The sequence below is a fragment of the Ochotona curzoniae genome, unplaced genomic scaffold (assembly GCF_017591425.1).
Source record: "Ochotona curzoniae isolate NIBS_2020 unplaced genomic scaffold, NIBS_Ocur_1.0 contig_64, whole genome shotgun sequence".
Lineage (NCBI taxonomy): Eukaryota > Metazoa > Chordata > Mammalia > Lagomorpha > Ochotonidae > Ochotona > Ochotona curzoniae.
The window spans coordinates 42859420-42873538 of NW_024466502.1; the positions used below are offsets into that span (position 1 = coordinate 42859420).

Below are 14119 nucleotides of genomic sequence, written 5' to 3' on the forward strand. Positions count from 1 at the left end.
CACGACGATATTACACCACACTCTAACCCTCCCTGGAAGGCCAGCCAGATGTGACTTAGCAGCAACTGATGTGTATTTATATTAAAGCTGGTCATTTGACTTACTGGATTTCTCTTACAAAGCTGGCTCTTGACAAGTCATCCCTTTAAAGAACAGAGAAAATTGAAGGCTGCTTTTTCAGACCTAATCCGATTTGTCTAGATCCAAGAAGACCTGAGAAATTAATCTTGTTGAAAAGACACAAGGCAGAGGGTACAGACCCTTCCCCCATCCCACTTGATTACACATCTCCTATCTCTTGATTATGTCCATTTCACAGAGGGAAAATGAGGCCAAGAGAGAGTGGGCACTCACAAATCAATGTGGGGTGGGGAGTAACAGCAGATAGCATGGCATCACGCTAATACCAGTTAACACTATACAGCCTCACCATGTGCCTGGCCTAGCTCCTAATGCTTTCTATAATTTAACCCCTTTAACCCTCACAAACTATTCCTAGTTTACAGTGAAGAAAACCAAGACAAAGGGTGGCTGAAGTGATTTTCTTGAGCTCATGCAGCTAGGAATTGGGAGAGAGCTTGTGTGCAAGTTAGGCCAAGGCTTCTGAGAGACATGAAAAAGGACAGCACTCACGTCTCTCTCTGCCCTGCTAGCCTGTGGCAGACATTGCCGATTCATCCCAGCATTCTTCTCTGCTGAACCCAAATGGGGCCTAGGCTCCTCAACACAGTGCTCTACCACTGACCTCTAGGACCGAATCCATCAGGACAGATGGGAGCCTGTTTGTCAGCTCCAGGCTTACTTTATAAATGTTAATGAATTCATAAAGTTAAACTAAAAATATGTGTGTGTGTGTGTGTGTGTGTGTGTGCATGGACATAATGGACATACACATGCTTTTGTGAGTAATTGATCACTTGATTTAGTCTGCATTTGCAGTGGGTTAGCAAGGCAGTCTTGCTAGGCACTAAGGTACAATATAAGAAAGCAAATACAAATGTCTCATAACACTTGGGTACTAGAAGGCTATTCTACATAAAGACAAATTGTGATTTAAATTCTTTTGAAAGGTTAAGAATTCTTCTGCAAATCTCTTCTTAACTTGTTTTGTATAATCTGGCTTGGTACCCTGTGTTTTTGCAGACTGAGACATTCCTTCATGTGCTTTTAAAGATATTTTAGCATTCCTCTGACTGCTTTTTTTGTTTTCAGTGTCTCTTCAATTTTTTCCTAGCAGGGCATTTATTTTCAAAGCTTTTGCTTTATACACAGTTCCATTCACTTGACAGCACTGCATTTGTCCTACTCTAGTGGGTAATATATTTACCAAGATCCAGTGCGGAGAGGGACATGTTAAGAATGTTTGATTCATACTGTGCAAAAGAAAAGCCCTGAATGCCATTTTTCAGTGGTAGAACTATACTTTGTTTTTGAACAGTAGGGATATTAGGATTCCAAGAGAGTGCATAATGGTGGATGCACAGAGGAGAGGGTTTCCCAGTGGTAGAGGATTTATCTCCAATGCAACAACCACATTTCCACAAAGGGAGTAGGAGTGGAGGATGACATATCTGACTTGATGGAGGGAGACATAAAGGCAAAGAACACCCGTGTGGCTGCTGAGAACACCTAACATGCAGGAGACATGTTGTGTGGACTCAGTCTTTTAGGAATTTGGAAATCCAAATTTCCAGCGATGCCTATGTTGGGAACAGGATTGGATACAGAAAATAAGTTGAGTTCTATCTCTAGATTAGCTATAAGATGATGCAGGTGACCTGGTGTTTTTAAAATTTCTGCACCTACATAAAGGATATGGCAGTCCATTGTAATCTGCGGGACACCTGGTACCACAATAGAGGACGGAGGACAGAACATATCGATCATCTACCCCAGCCATGTGCTGGCAGTGAAAATCTGGGCAAACGGAAACTCTAAGGTGGACTATGTCAGCCAGTGGATTCTGGAAAGATTTCATCATGCTTGGAATGGCAAGATTGGCAGAAATTCCGAATTGCTGAACCATCAAAACCACTTGAGCAGTGTCACGGACCCTGGGATGGGTGGGAGGCTGGGTGAGGCTTCTCCTTTTATCTTCCTCCTTACTGAAGATACAGAAAAATAGAGAGAACATGGAAATAATGGTCTTACCCACTCTCCTGTAGTCCTTGACCCTTTGTGCCCTAATCAACTATGTAGAGATTATCAATATAAAAGAATAATTAAAAAGATTTTCTACATCTAGTTGGATGTGGCCATGAAGGCACACTATCAAGAGAAAAGTAATGAGGGGCCTGGTATAGTTGCTTAGCGGCTAAAGTCTTCACCTTGCACTCACTGGGATTCCATATAGCTGCCAGTTCTAATCCTGGTGGACCCACTTCCCATATAACTTTCTGCTTGTGACCTAGGAAAGCAGTTAAGCATGACCCAAAGCCTTGAGACCCTGCATCCGTGTGGGAGACCCGGAAAAGGCTCTGGGTTCCTGGCTTCGGATTTACATAGCTCCAGCCGTTGTGGCCGCTTGGGGAGTGAATCATGGGATGGAAGATCTTCCATGTATATCTGATTTTCCAATTAGAAAAGAAGAGTCATGGGTAAATGTTCATTAGCCATGGCTGACAAATTGCACACAGAGATTACTGCCAAATACAACAACCCAAATTAAGGAAACATTGCCAACTGCAAAAATACTACTGGAAAAATGTTAGCCCTAGAAGGAGAGCAAGTATTCCAAAGTCAACGACTCACTGAAGAGTAACATTTCTTCCAGGCGGCCAAGTAGGCACCCCAAGAAACATACTTGTGTCTAGTGACCTCACAACAACCTGTAGAGATATATTCTAAGAAATAACTTAGCTCCATGGCTGTTCACCATGGAATGAACTCTTTTCAGAAGAGTAATACAAAATCAGAGGCAATAAAAAATCAATGACAGCAGACTGATGAAAATGTTGTAGTTCGTCAACACAACGAGATGAAATGTTTTGTAGGAAATTTAACAGCATTAAATATGAAACATGACAGGTGTTCATATATGTAAACCTTATTTATTATTATAATATCTATACTAGGTGAATTTTAAAAGGTTCATGGAAATACGTATTATGAAAAATCTATGCCTGGATTTTAATTTCTTTTGCACAAAATGAATTTATCTGTTGATTCAATTTCTGTGAACTTTTTGAATTTCCTTTTTAGAAACAAATGTACCTTAAAAAGCAGATTGCAGGTCTGGCATGGTAGCCCAGTGGCTAAAGTCTTTGCCTTGCATGTGCTGGGATCCCATATGGGTGCTGGTTCTAATCCTGGCTGCTCTGCTTTCCATTCAGCTCCCTACTTATGGCCTGGGAAAGCAGTCGAGGATGGTCCAAAGCCTTGGGACCCTGCACCTGCATAGAAAACCCAGAAGAGGCTCCAGACTTCTGGTTTCAGATCGACTCAGCTCTGGCCATTGGGGCCACTTGGGGAATTAATCCTCAGAGGGAAGATTTCCTCTTCTTTGTATATCCGACTTTCCAATTAAAAAATATTTGTTTTTTTTCAAAAGCAGACTGCAAATACAAGAAAGTATGATATTTGCATATGTAATGTATATGTCTGAGGAAATATAACTAAAGCATGAAAAGTAATTATTGTCTCTGTGTGACAGCAACTCTTGTCTTCTTCTTTTTGCTTACAGTAAAGTATAAATTTGAAAAGTTGATATTAGGGGATATTGTTTCAGTGCAGTGGGTTAAGTCATTGCTTGTATTGTCAGCATCCCAGATAAGCATCTGTTTGGATTGCGGCTGCTCCATATCTGATCTAGCTCTCTGCTGATATGCCTGGGAAAGCAGCACAAGATGACACAAGTCCATGGGCCCCTTCCATGCATGTGGGGAACTTGGATGGAGCTCCAGGTTTCTGGCTTCAAATGGTCCAGCTCTAGCCATTGGGCAATTTGGGGAGTGAGCCAGTAGATGGAAGATTCTAACTCTGCCTTTCAAATAAAGAAAAAAAAGACTACTTCTGTGCAAAACGTTTTGAAATCTATGTGTGCTATTTTCATAATATTCATTTCCATGAAATTTTTGTTGATTCCTCATATGCAATTTCTGCAACATCCACAGTGAATATGTACCACTTGCGCAATACTGGTAAAGGTAAGAAATAAGTTATTGTTACTATTAATTATTATAAAGATGCATTTTGTGTTCTTGAGGTCTCCCTGACTGTTTTGTGTGCTCCATGCTCTGGGGACATGACTCTTACAGTTGTGAACAGAACGGGGCCAGTAATGAGTCAGCACCATGGACAGGGCCAACTTCTAGTTGAGCTTTGCTCTTTTTTCTGGGCTGGTGGTGAGATAGAGCTACCATCCTAGAGCTTCCTCATAGAGATACTCTCTCTCTTCCAGAGGCTTTCCCTTCTGGATGCACTCTCTCTCCTCTGGATACTCACCCTCTTTCAGATATTTTCCGTACAGGTAGTCCTTACTGGCTAGATACTTTTCATCATATAGGTATTCATCTTCCTGCAGATACTCTCGCTCTGAAACCGATTCCTCTTGTTCTTTGCCTTCTGGAGATGGAGATATAGCTTGCAAGTCCCGGTCATCTACTTTGGCTTCAAAATCCTCTTCCTCTGAAGACAAAATCGGTGTGGAATGCTGGGAAGTGGTGGGTGGGCTAGCAGGGGATGCAATGGATGAGTGACTATTTTTAGCTGACATGATGAGGAAGTTTTTGGCAGGCAAACCTCTTTAGCAGCAGGTTAAGTCACTTTATTGTCCTGGGAACCAAAAAAGGAGTAAAATCCTATTAGTAAATGGTCAATACTGCATATTGATTTCGATCTGTTTTTGTGCATTTATTTCATCCAGTCATCTTTGGAGGACCCTTTAAGCATGCAGATGGAAGCCAATGAAAAGGCAATAAGAGAGAAAGAGAGGGAGCAGGGACTTTATCAGCAATGAGCTGGTTGGAAGACTATTTCTGAAGGCAAAGCCTTTGAAAGTAATTTCAAAGTGATGCATGAAACAAAGTAAACAATGAGGGGTGGAGAGCAAAGGAAGCATCAATATTTAGAGGTGTAATCATAAAACAGAGTCTTGCTTATTTATCAAGAAACAGTTATTGCTTCAATGAACAAGCCTGAGACTGTATTCCAGGAGCTTGAAATCTGTGGAAGAAAAAGAGTCATAGGGACAGATTGCTAAACACAAAGTGACAAGCACAATAGAAGGAATACACACAGGGTGATGCAGATACAGTGGTCAGGAGGCACTTGGTAAATTGAGACTCTGGTGATTGGTAGTCTGTGGGGAACATTCTTATGGCTGTCACGCCCACTGTCACCCTTTGCTAGGAGTACCATCTACTGTTGACTCACTCAGGGAATGCTTAATTGCCAGTTGACTTCACTGAGAGCATCTAGTACTGAATTTTATTCTCATGGTGATGCATTAAAAGAGGGTAGAATTATGTTCAAACTGTGCAAGTTTATAGGTGGGGACTTTGGGAAGTGATTAGAAATAGATAAAATGATAAGGGCAGAACCCCCTCCCATATTAGATCTTGGTGGTTAGGTGAGACTCCAGGTGCACCCAAACAAATGCACATTGCCTGTCTCCTGCCATGTGATGCCCTGAGGACCATCAGCAAGGAGGCCATCGCCAGATAAGGCCCTTAGACCTTATTCTTCCAGAACTCCAAGCCCAAACTAACCTCTTTTCTCTATGACAAAGCTCATCTCAGAGGCAAGTATACCGCAAAGTGAGGATGCAGTGCAGTAGGCATCTCTACTTTTCAAAGACGGGTTCCCATTGAAGCTGTTAAATATATATATATATATATATATATATATATATACATATGTATATATATATTTAAAAGAGTTGTTTATTTTTATTGCAAAATCAGATATACAGAGAGGAGGAGAAGAGACAGAAGATTTTCCATCAATGATTCACTCCCCAAGTGACAGCAACGGCTGGTCTGCGCCAATTCGAAGCCAGGAGCCAGGAACCTCCTCAAGGTCTCCCATGTGGGTGCAGGATCCCACGGCTTTGGGCCGTCCACCACTATCCCAGGCCACAAGCAGGGAGCTGGTTGGGAAGTGGAGCTGCTGGGATTAGAACCGGCGTCCAGATAGGATCCTGGCGAGTTCAAGGCAAGGACTTTAGCTGCTAGGCCATTGCATATATCTTGACTTTTAGAATGCTGGGGTTTCTACCATTGTCTACTCCTACAATGCCTTGATACACTTAGAGGAATGATGGATTTGTGACTGTGTATAGGAGAAAATGGATTAGGGAAGACGAGATGGGGAGGTTGGAAGGTGAAATCTCTGAACCTAAGGTACTGTATTATGAAAACATTAATAAAAAATAAGCAAAGTTTGAGAAAAGAAAAAAAGAAGAAGCTTATCTCAGTCATTTGTGACTGTAATGAAAATATAGACTAGTACAAGTGCTTTCTGCATTGGTACTAACATCATTACTTTGCTATATTTGCACACCTGTCTTTCTAGCCATGTGGACTTTTTTCCCCCAGGTTCATAATTTTTATTCTGATGTTCCATTCTATCTTTTATTTCTTTTCAAATTATTATTGTTTTAAGATACAGCTCCATAGGCCTTGGGATATCCCTTACCCTCTCCCCAAGCCCTCTCCCTCCCACTGAGCTCCCCTATATCATTACTATAGTATAGTTATTCATACACAGTCATATGTCCATCATTGCAGGCATGGACAATGGCAGAGAGTCCAGCATCCTATTGTCAAGATATAGTTAGCAGTTTCATTGGGAGTCCATCTTTGTCTGGAAATAGAGATGCATACTGCATTGCATCCTCACATCTGGATATGATAGTCTCCATTACACAGTTACTATACAGCCCCTTAAATGAAAAAGCTACAATAGGGCCCAGCGGCATGGCCTAGCAGCTAAAGTCCTCACCTTGAACACACCAGAATCCCATATGGGTGCTGGTTCTAATCCCAGCAGCTCCGCTTCCCATCCAGTTCCCTGCTTGTGACCTGGGAAAGCAGTCAAGGATGGCCCAAAGCTTTGGGACCCTGCACCCGTGTGGGAGACCTGGAAGAAGTCCCTGGCTCTGGGCTTCAGATTGGCGCAGACCAGCTGTTGCGCTCACTTGGGGAGTGAATCATTGGACGGAAGATCTTCCTTTCTGTCTCTCCTCCTCTCTGTGTATCTGACTTTCCAATAAATAAGTAAGTAAATCTTAAACAAAAACAACAAAAAAGAAAAAGCCACAATACAAAATCAACAACAGGAAGAAAAATGGAAATTTACAATGCCACAAAGTTTAATAACATGCTACTGGATATGATAGTTTCCATTACACAATTACCGTACATCCCCTTAAATGAAAAGCCACAAAACAAAATCAACAACAAGAAAAAAAAAAAGAAATCAACAACAGCATGAAGTTAAATAACATGCTACTGAATGACCAAAGTGTCGCTGAAGAAATGAAAAAGAAAATGAAACAGCTTCATTAAGAAAATGATGCTACTGTATGATCTATGAATCAGTGAAGAATTTAATGAGAAACTGTTTTGAAGAGATAAAACTAAAAAAACAAAACATCAAAATGCATGATATATATTTTTCACTGATCTTTGTTGGTGAGAGGTATATTTTGTAGGCAACAAATAGATGGGTGTTGTTTTTAAATCCAGTCTACTAATCTGTGACCTTTGATTGATGAGTTTAAGCCATTTACATGCAGGGTTAATATGAATGGATGGTAATTTGGTCCTGTCATTTTAGCAATGGGCTGTTCATTGATTTGGTCTTCTGTTGTTATTTTACTGGGATGTTCCTTGCATTTGCCTTTGGTTTTGGTGGGTACTATTCCACTTCTCTGTCAAGAGAACACCTTTGAGTATCATTTGTAGGGCAGGTTTGGAAGAGGCATATTCTTTCAACTTTTCTTGACTGTGGAAGAATTTTATTTCATTTTCAAAGACTAAGGATGTTTTGCTGGATATGTCATCCTGGGCCAACAATTTTTTTCTTTTAAAATCTGGAATATGTTTCTCCATTCTCTTCTTGCCTGTAGAGCTTCTTGTGAGAGGTCTCCTGTGAATTTAATTGTCATTCCCATACATGTCAATTGATTTTTTTCATGTGCACATTTAAAGATCTTTTCCTTATGTTCTATGGAAGAGAGCTTGATTACTATGTGTTGTGAAGATCGCTTATGTTCATCCCTCCTGGGAGTTCTGTGCCCCTCCTGGATGTTGTTTCTCAATTCTTTCTCTAGACAAGGTAAAATTTGACTTGTTATTTCACCAAATAAATTTTTAAACCCAGCTTCTCTTTCTGTAACTTCTGGGACTCCTGTAACTCTTATATTTGGCCTTTAAATAATGTCTTTCAATTCTTCAATATTTCTTTAGCTTGACTCAGCTCTACTTCCAGCTTTTTGTTTGTTTTCCCTTGGTGAAAGGAAATATTTTCCAATTCCGAGATTCTTTCTTCTGCTTGTTTCACTCTATTTTGGAGACTCTCCACTGTGCTTTTATGTTATCATATTTTATTTTTTTCAATAATGATTACATGGTTGATCAGTGTGGGAAGGATCAAAATTTAGGGAAAATTGGATGAATTAATTGCTTCCAAATTTGCTATTTCCTCTTGTTGTTCCTGGGGCAAGGGGAGAAGCATAGGGGGAAACCACTCATGTCTTTTCACATGTACCAGTATCCAGGAATAAAGATACCTTATATCAAATCAGAGTCTCAATGTGTACATATTCCAAGGGTTCTGTACAAGTGGTTTGGATAGTTCTGAAATGCTGCTGTTCTCACCGATCAAAGATTGATGTCACTCTCCCAGTGTCCATTGGCTCCATTCACCTAGATTTTTCTGCTGTCATCATTTGTTTGGGGTAGTTATCTAGTTAGTTCTGTTCTTCTATAGCACCAAATATGTTGCCGCATTCTTTTTTTTTTTTTTTAACAGCAGAGTCTGTGTCCACTGCTCTACCCTTTTCATTAAGTAGGGCATGTTCTTGCAGGCAAGTCTAAGTACCTGGGCCAGGTGTCCCAAGCATCACCATATCTTCCACCCCTGGGGCTCATGAACCCAGCATCCACCTAGTAGTCAGGCTCCAGGACCCGGGACAAAAGCACCTCCAAATCTACCACCCCTGGGGCTCACAAACCCGACACCCACCTAGTAGGCAAGTCCTGGGGTCTGGCTCAATTGACCCACACCTCACCAGTTCTCTCTGTCCCCGGAGCTCAGGACCCATCCCTCACCACACAGGGGACCCATGACCTGAGCCAAGCTACCCAAGCCCTATCAGATCCCCCATCCCTGGCACTTATGTAACTGGCCTCCTCAACAAAGCTTGTTGATAAGAAGCTTTATCACAAGTATTTTGAATTCTCCCATTTTCTCTATGTACTCCTCAGTTAACTCTGAGGTTGGCAAAGGTGTTTGCTCCTTTTCAGGGGAGTCTTCAGTGATATTCATTGTGCCTTTGTCTCTTTTTTTACTCTTGGTCATTGTACTTCTGGTTATCAGATTCTTCTCCTTGGGGCAGGTTTCTAAGCTCTGTCACCCACAGGTCTGCAATTCAATTTTTCTTATTGCAGTTGGTACACAGCTCTTTGTTGCAGTCACTTGTGCCACTTCCTCTAGTGAGTTCCAGGTCTAGGTTCTTATGTTAGATTTCCACCATGGCCTCCATATCCCCAGTTCCTGGCTCACCAGTTTCTGCCTCCTGTGATACCGTGCTGAGGCTGCACTATTAACTGTACAACCTTTCTCCCACTTCCTGTTGGAACAGGTCCTGGGATTAGGGAGACACCAAGTGTCCTATATAGCTAGGTTGTTGGTGGTGTTGTTTCTGCCGGAACCTGTTGGCTCTTAGGTCTGAGTGCCATATGGACCTATTTTGACCCATACGATGCCATAGTCAGTATTATTTTCCCTGTGGGACCAGTGCAATGCACAGCTCAGTGAGTTCACCTCCAGCTCAGTGCATGTACAGCTCACTGTTGACCCCTGAAATCTTAAAATCCTGACCACACTGTAGGAAATAGCGCCTGATGTGCCATTAATAGAGTTCTTGATCTGCAGGCTGTCAGGTCTGAGGGTTACCTGGATCTGTCTTGGTTGGGACCTGTAGGATGCCACATGTTTGCAGTTCATTGGGCCAGAAATGTGATCACTTCCAGCTCAGTGCATGTGTAGTCCTGTCCCATAGTCTTTGCCTCCCTACACAAGATGGTGCCTGATTTGGCTCTAGGATGAACTGCACTGTGGAATCCACCCTGTTCCCACACTGCCCATCTAAGACTTGCTGCTCTGTCTCTGCTCCTGGTCAAATCAAATAGACCAGCAGGACGGGCAATTCTTTGTCTGGGTTCATTTTCTGAGCTGCCGGTGAATGTTGCTTTCTACCTGGTTGCTGGTGGAGTTTTGGCTGCTGGTGCAGTTCAAATTGCTGCTTGCCAAATGCTGCTGGGGTATCAGTCACTGCAACACCACACCATTATGTCTGCTGCTTTCTTTTGTCTGTCAGTCTCCGGATACCCCTCTGCTGTTGTTCTGTCCTCTCCTATTTCCTGGAATGTGGCCTCTCTGCTTCACACTGGCTAATGCTTTTTTGCATCTGTTTAAACATGTCCTTACCTCATTCTGCCATCTTGATTCTCCCCCATGTGAACTTCTTAATGGCAGGGAAGATTGTTACCTTTTGAAGAAAGTATTTGGAGTCCTTCTTGGTATTGCCTAAGCTGCAATCCCCTCTGCTAAACAAAGCATCTCTGCTCTGGATTACTGGTCATCCTGGGAGCACTACAGCTGCTCTGCTCGTCATTCTTCATGAAGAGTGTTGTGTAAGCACCTAAATCAAACCATGGCATCTGCTGCTTCAATTCTCCCAGCTACTTTCTGTTGTGCTTAAAGTGCAATGCGAACTCCTTTGTATGTCCTCTAGGGCCTGCCTACTTCTCTGACCTTGTCTCTTCCCATCCATCCTCCACTGCCCTACCTTGTCATTCTTTCCATTTGAACAACTCACTATATCTAATTATGTATCTATTTCTGTGTTCCCTTGTTCAGACTTTCTCATACACCAGACACAAGTGTCTCAATGACAAGCACCTCATGTGACCTGTTCTCCAAACTAGCACCAATGAGTAATCCTGGAATCTGGTGCATGATAGATAGCTACTAAATATACTTGCAGTGACTTAATAAAGAGCCATAAAGAATTGCCTTCAGAGCAGTGCATCCTAAGGTTTAAAAAGTGACATTTATTATACAAATTGGAGTAAGTTGAAGGGGCTACTTGTTGTGGAGGTTCAGAAACCTGTTTGCTTTGAAGAGTTAAAAGATCAGTATTTATCCTTTTGTGTACTAGGGATTCAGCAAAAGGAGACCGCCAGATCATTTTTAGCATATCATCTGATGCCCAAAATGAGGGGTATGGTGGCCAAGGATGTTCATAAAGGCAAGAGGGCATCTTCACCCACAGCCTGAGGTGATGTTGTGGATGCACGAGTGAGCTGCTAGATCCCCTTTCAAGGCAGAACTTATATCCAGCTATTGGGAGTGTGATCAATAATAGTCTTTTCTTGTCAGCACCTTTAAGATCTGCCTCAATTGCAGAAGCTCCTTCCGGGAACCACATCCTTCTCAGGAAAGCAGGGGTCCAGTAAGAAAACAGCATGTAAGAGGTGGGATACCCCTTGGCGGTGATGTTCAGGCTAGCAGACTGGCCTAGAGTTGGCAAGCCTGTTCTATAAAGACCGTCTCCCTTGGCTAGGTCCTACTTTGCTACCTTTTGCCTCAGGAGCTGATCCTTGGGATACTTGGCATCTCAACATTTCGCATTTCAACACTTTGCGCCCAGTGTCTGTTTCCAGAGAGCCCATACTAGGATAGATGGTTTCACAAAATACCAATCTGGAGAACTGACAGCAAGAATTAGAAATTCAATGGTTTACAAGTTTGGGGTTAGGGAGTAGTCAGACCTGCCTGGGTCAGGGGAAATAGACCCCACTGAGAGATGACAAAAACTGTAAAAGTAGAGGAGTGGGCAGCTGGAGAACTGCAAACCCATTATCATGTATTTTGTGTTGGATGATGTCAAAAGACAAAATTAGGTCTCCCAGAACAATGGCTCAACTGGCTCATCCTCTACCTCTAAGCTCCGGGATCCCATATGGGAGCCAGTTCGTGTTCCAGCTGCTCCACTTCTCATCCAACTTCCTGCCTGTGGCCTGGGAAAGCAGTTGAGGGCAGCCTAAAGCCTTGGGGCTCCGCACCTACGTGGGAGACCTGGAGGGAATTCCCGGCTACTGCCTTCGGATCAGCTCATCACCAGCTGTTGTGGCCACTTGGGGAGTGAACCAGTATTTTAATAGATCTTTCTCTTTTTCTTTTTTCTGTCTCTGTTTCTTTTTTACTTTGTAGATATGTCTTTCCAATAAAAATGTTTTAAAAAATTAAAAAAGGCAAAATTAGGACAAATTTAGTTATAGATCTTACTGTCTTTTATTGGTGATTCATGAAGTAGTGCAGCTTCCATTATGTAAAATAGAATGACAGCCCCAATGGCAGAACAGCAGATTTTGTAAGGTGGCAAGAAGGAAATAGAGCAACAAAAGGAAGCTGATAGCTAACACCTGGTTACTTTAGTTACTTTTTCCTATAAGGGTTAAAGTAGAAGAAACTTCCTTATGACTGAGACTCAAGTCACCAGGATCTGTTTGAGGAAAAATGAGTGTTTTGGGATCTAGGCAGTTCCTAACAATTTTCAGCTTAATTATGTGGCATTTGGCATGAGTGATTTTGTCAAAATCAACAGTCACCAAATAGAGCCTTGGTAGCAGATACTAGATACCTATAGGCCTCAGTTTGCTAACTTCCTCGCCTGTCTCTTTGTAAAGCCAACTTTAAGATTTGATGGAGTAGCACAGTTAGCCCTACAATGTTCTCATTACTTAACTCACGGGCTCATTTGCTTCTCCCATAAATAATGCTTTGATGACCAATATTATGTCAAGGGTTTTGTTAGGGTATTTCTAAGTCTGGGAAAGGGAACTCCAGGTTAATGGCTGGATGTATTGAAGTCCACTTGTCAAGATAAAAATTCCCTGAAGAGCACAGCATTGCTGAACAACCAGGAACTTGCAATCAAAGGGAACAGCTAACTGGACCGAGTAACAACTGTGACTCCAACCAGTCCCTTATTGCCTGACTGGAGGCCACTATGCAGTCATCCTCATTTCTTTTCCTTTTGTTCCTGACTCCTCATTCCTTGTAGCCTCCTTGAATACCGCAAAGCATCCTCCTTCAGCAGGTCATATTTCTGGAGGTGTAAGTCTGTTACCATCTACTGATAGATTAAACACCCCCTTTCACCCACCCTCAAACCTCATGCATGTTTTTTTTTTTTAATCACTGGCTGATGCTCCAAACAGCTAAAAAATGTTTGATATTTAAGTTTCCAAAGTCTCTGACATTTTCCAAAGTTGCTTTTGGATTTTCAGTTACGTTCACAGAAGGAATGCGATCACCAGTCACCCTGGATCAGTCCAGACCGTACTGTAAGGGCAACACCTGTCACAGAATGGTCAGAAAGTGTCCCCAGGTCACCCCTGTTTTAATACCAACTTCTCCACCACAGGAGGAGACTAAGCCATATTACTATAACATGTGGCACATGTCAAGACATGTTTCTGAGTTATGCCAGCTTGGACTTGTTCCCACCCATGCATGTGAAGACAAGATCTTCTTCTTTTGCATATTCATGTCTCTTTAGAAGAAAAGATAATAATTTCCCCTTGCTTAAGGAGCCACAGCTTTGAAAATGTTCCTCTGTGGCCTCCTTATTGGCTTCAAATAAATGACTTTGTATCAGTCCTCCCAGTGCAAGTTCTAACTGAATTTGCTGGGGAAGCAGCCCATAATTTGGGGTGGGAAACAATTCTATGCTAGTCCTTCAAGCAGTGGCTTAGTCCTACACCAGCGACCTCCCATACTTTTTGCTCAACAGCTGTTACTGGGAAAGTGTTCTTATTAAAGCACCTTTTGGAGCAAGACGATTCTCTTTGCCATTTGCTGGACAGATAAGAAATGACAGTGC

General features: G+C 42.2%; 1 protein-coding gene across 1 annotated transcript in view; it reads right to left on the reverse strand.

Moving 5' to 3' along the window:
* Positions 1–4714, reverse strand: part of ERICH6B (glutamate rich 6B) — a 48753-nt gene extending 44039 nt beyond the window's left edge. The window contains exon 1 of the mRNA XM_040991046.1: positions 4444–4714. Coding sequence (XP_040846980.1) covers positions 4444–4714 — 271 coding nt within the window. The remainder of the gene's footprint in view (positions 1–4443) is intronic.
* Between the last annotated feature and the right edge of the window lie 9405 nt (positions 4715–14119).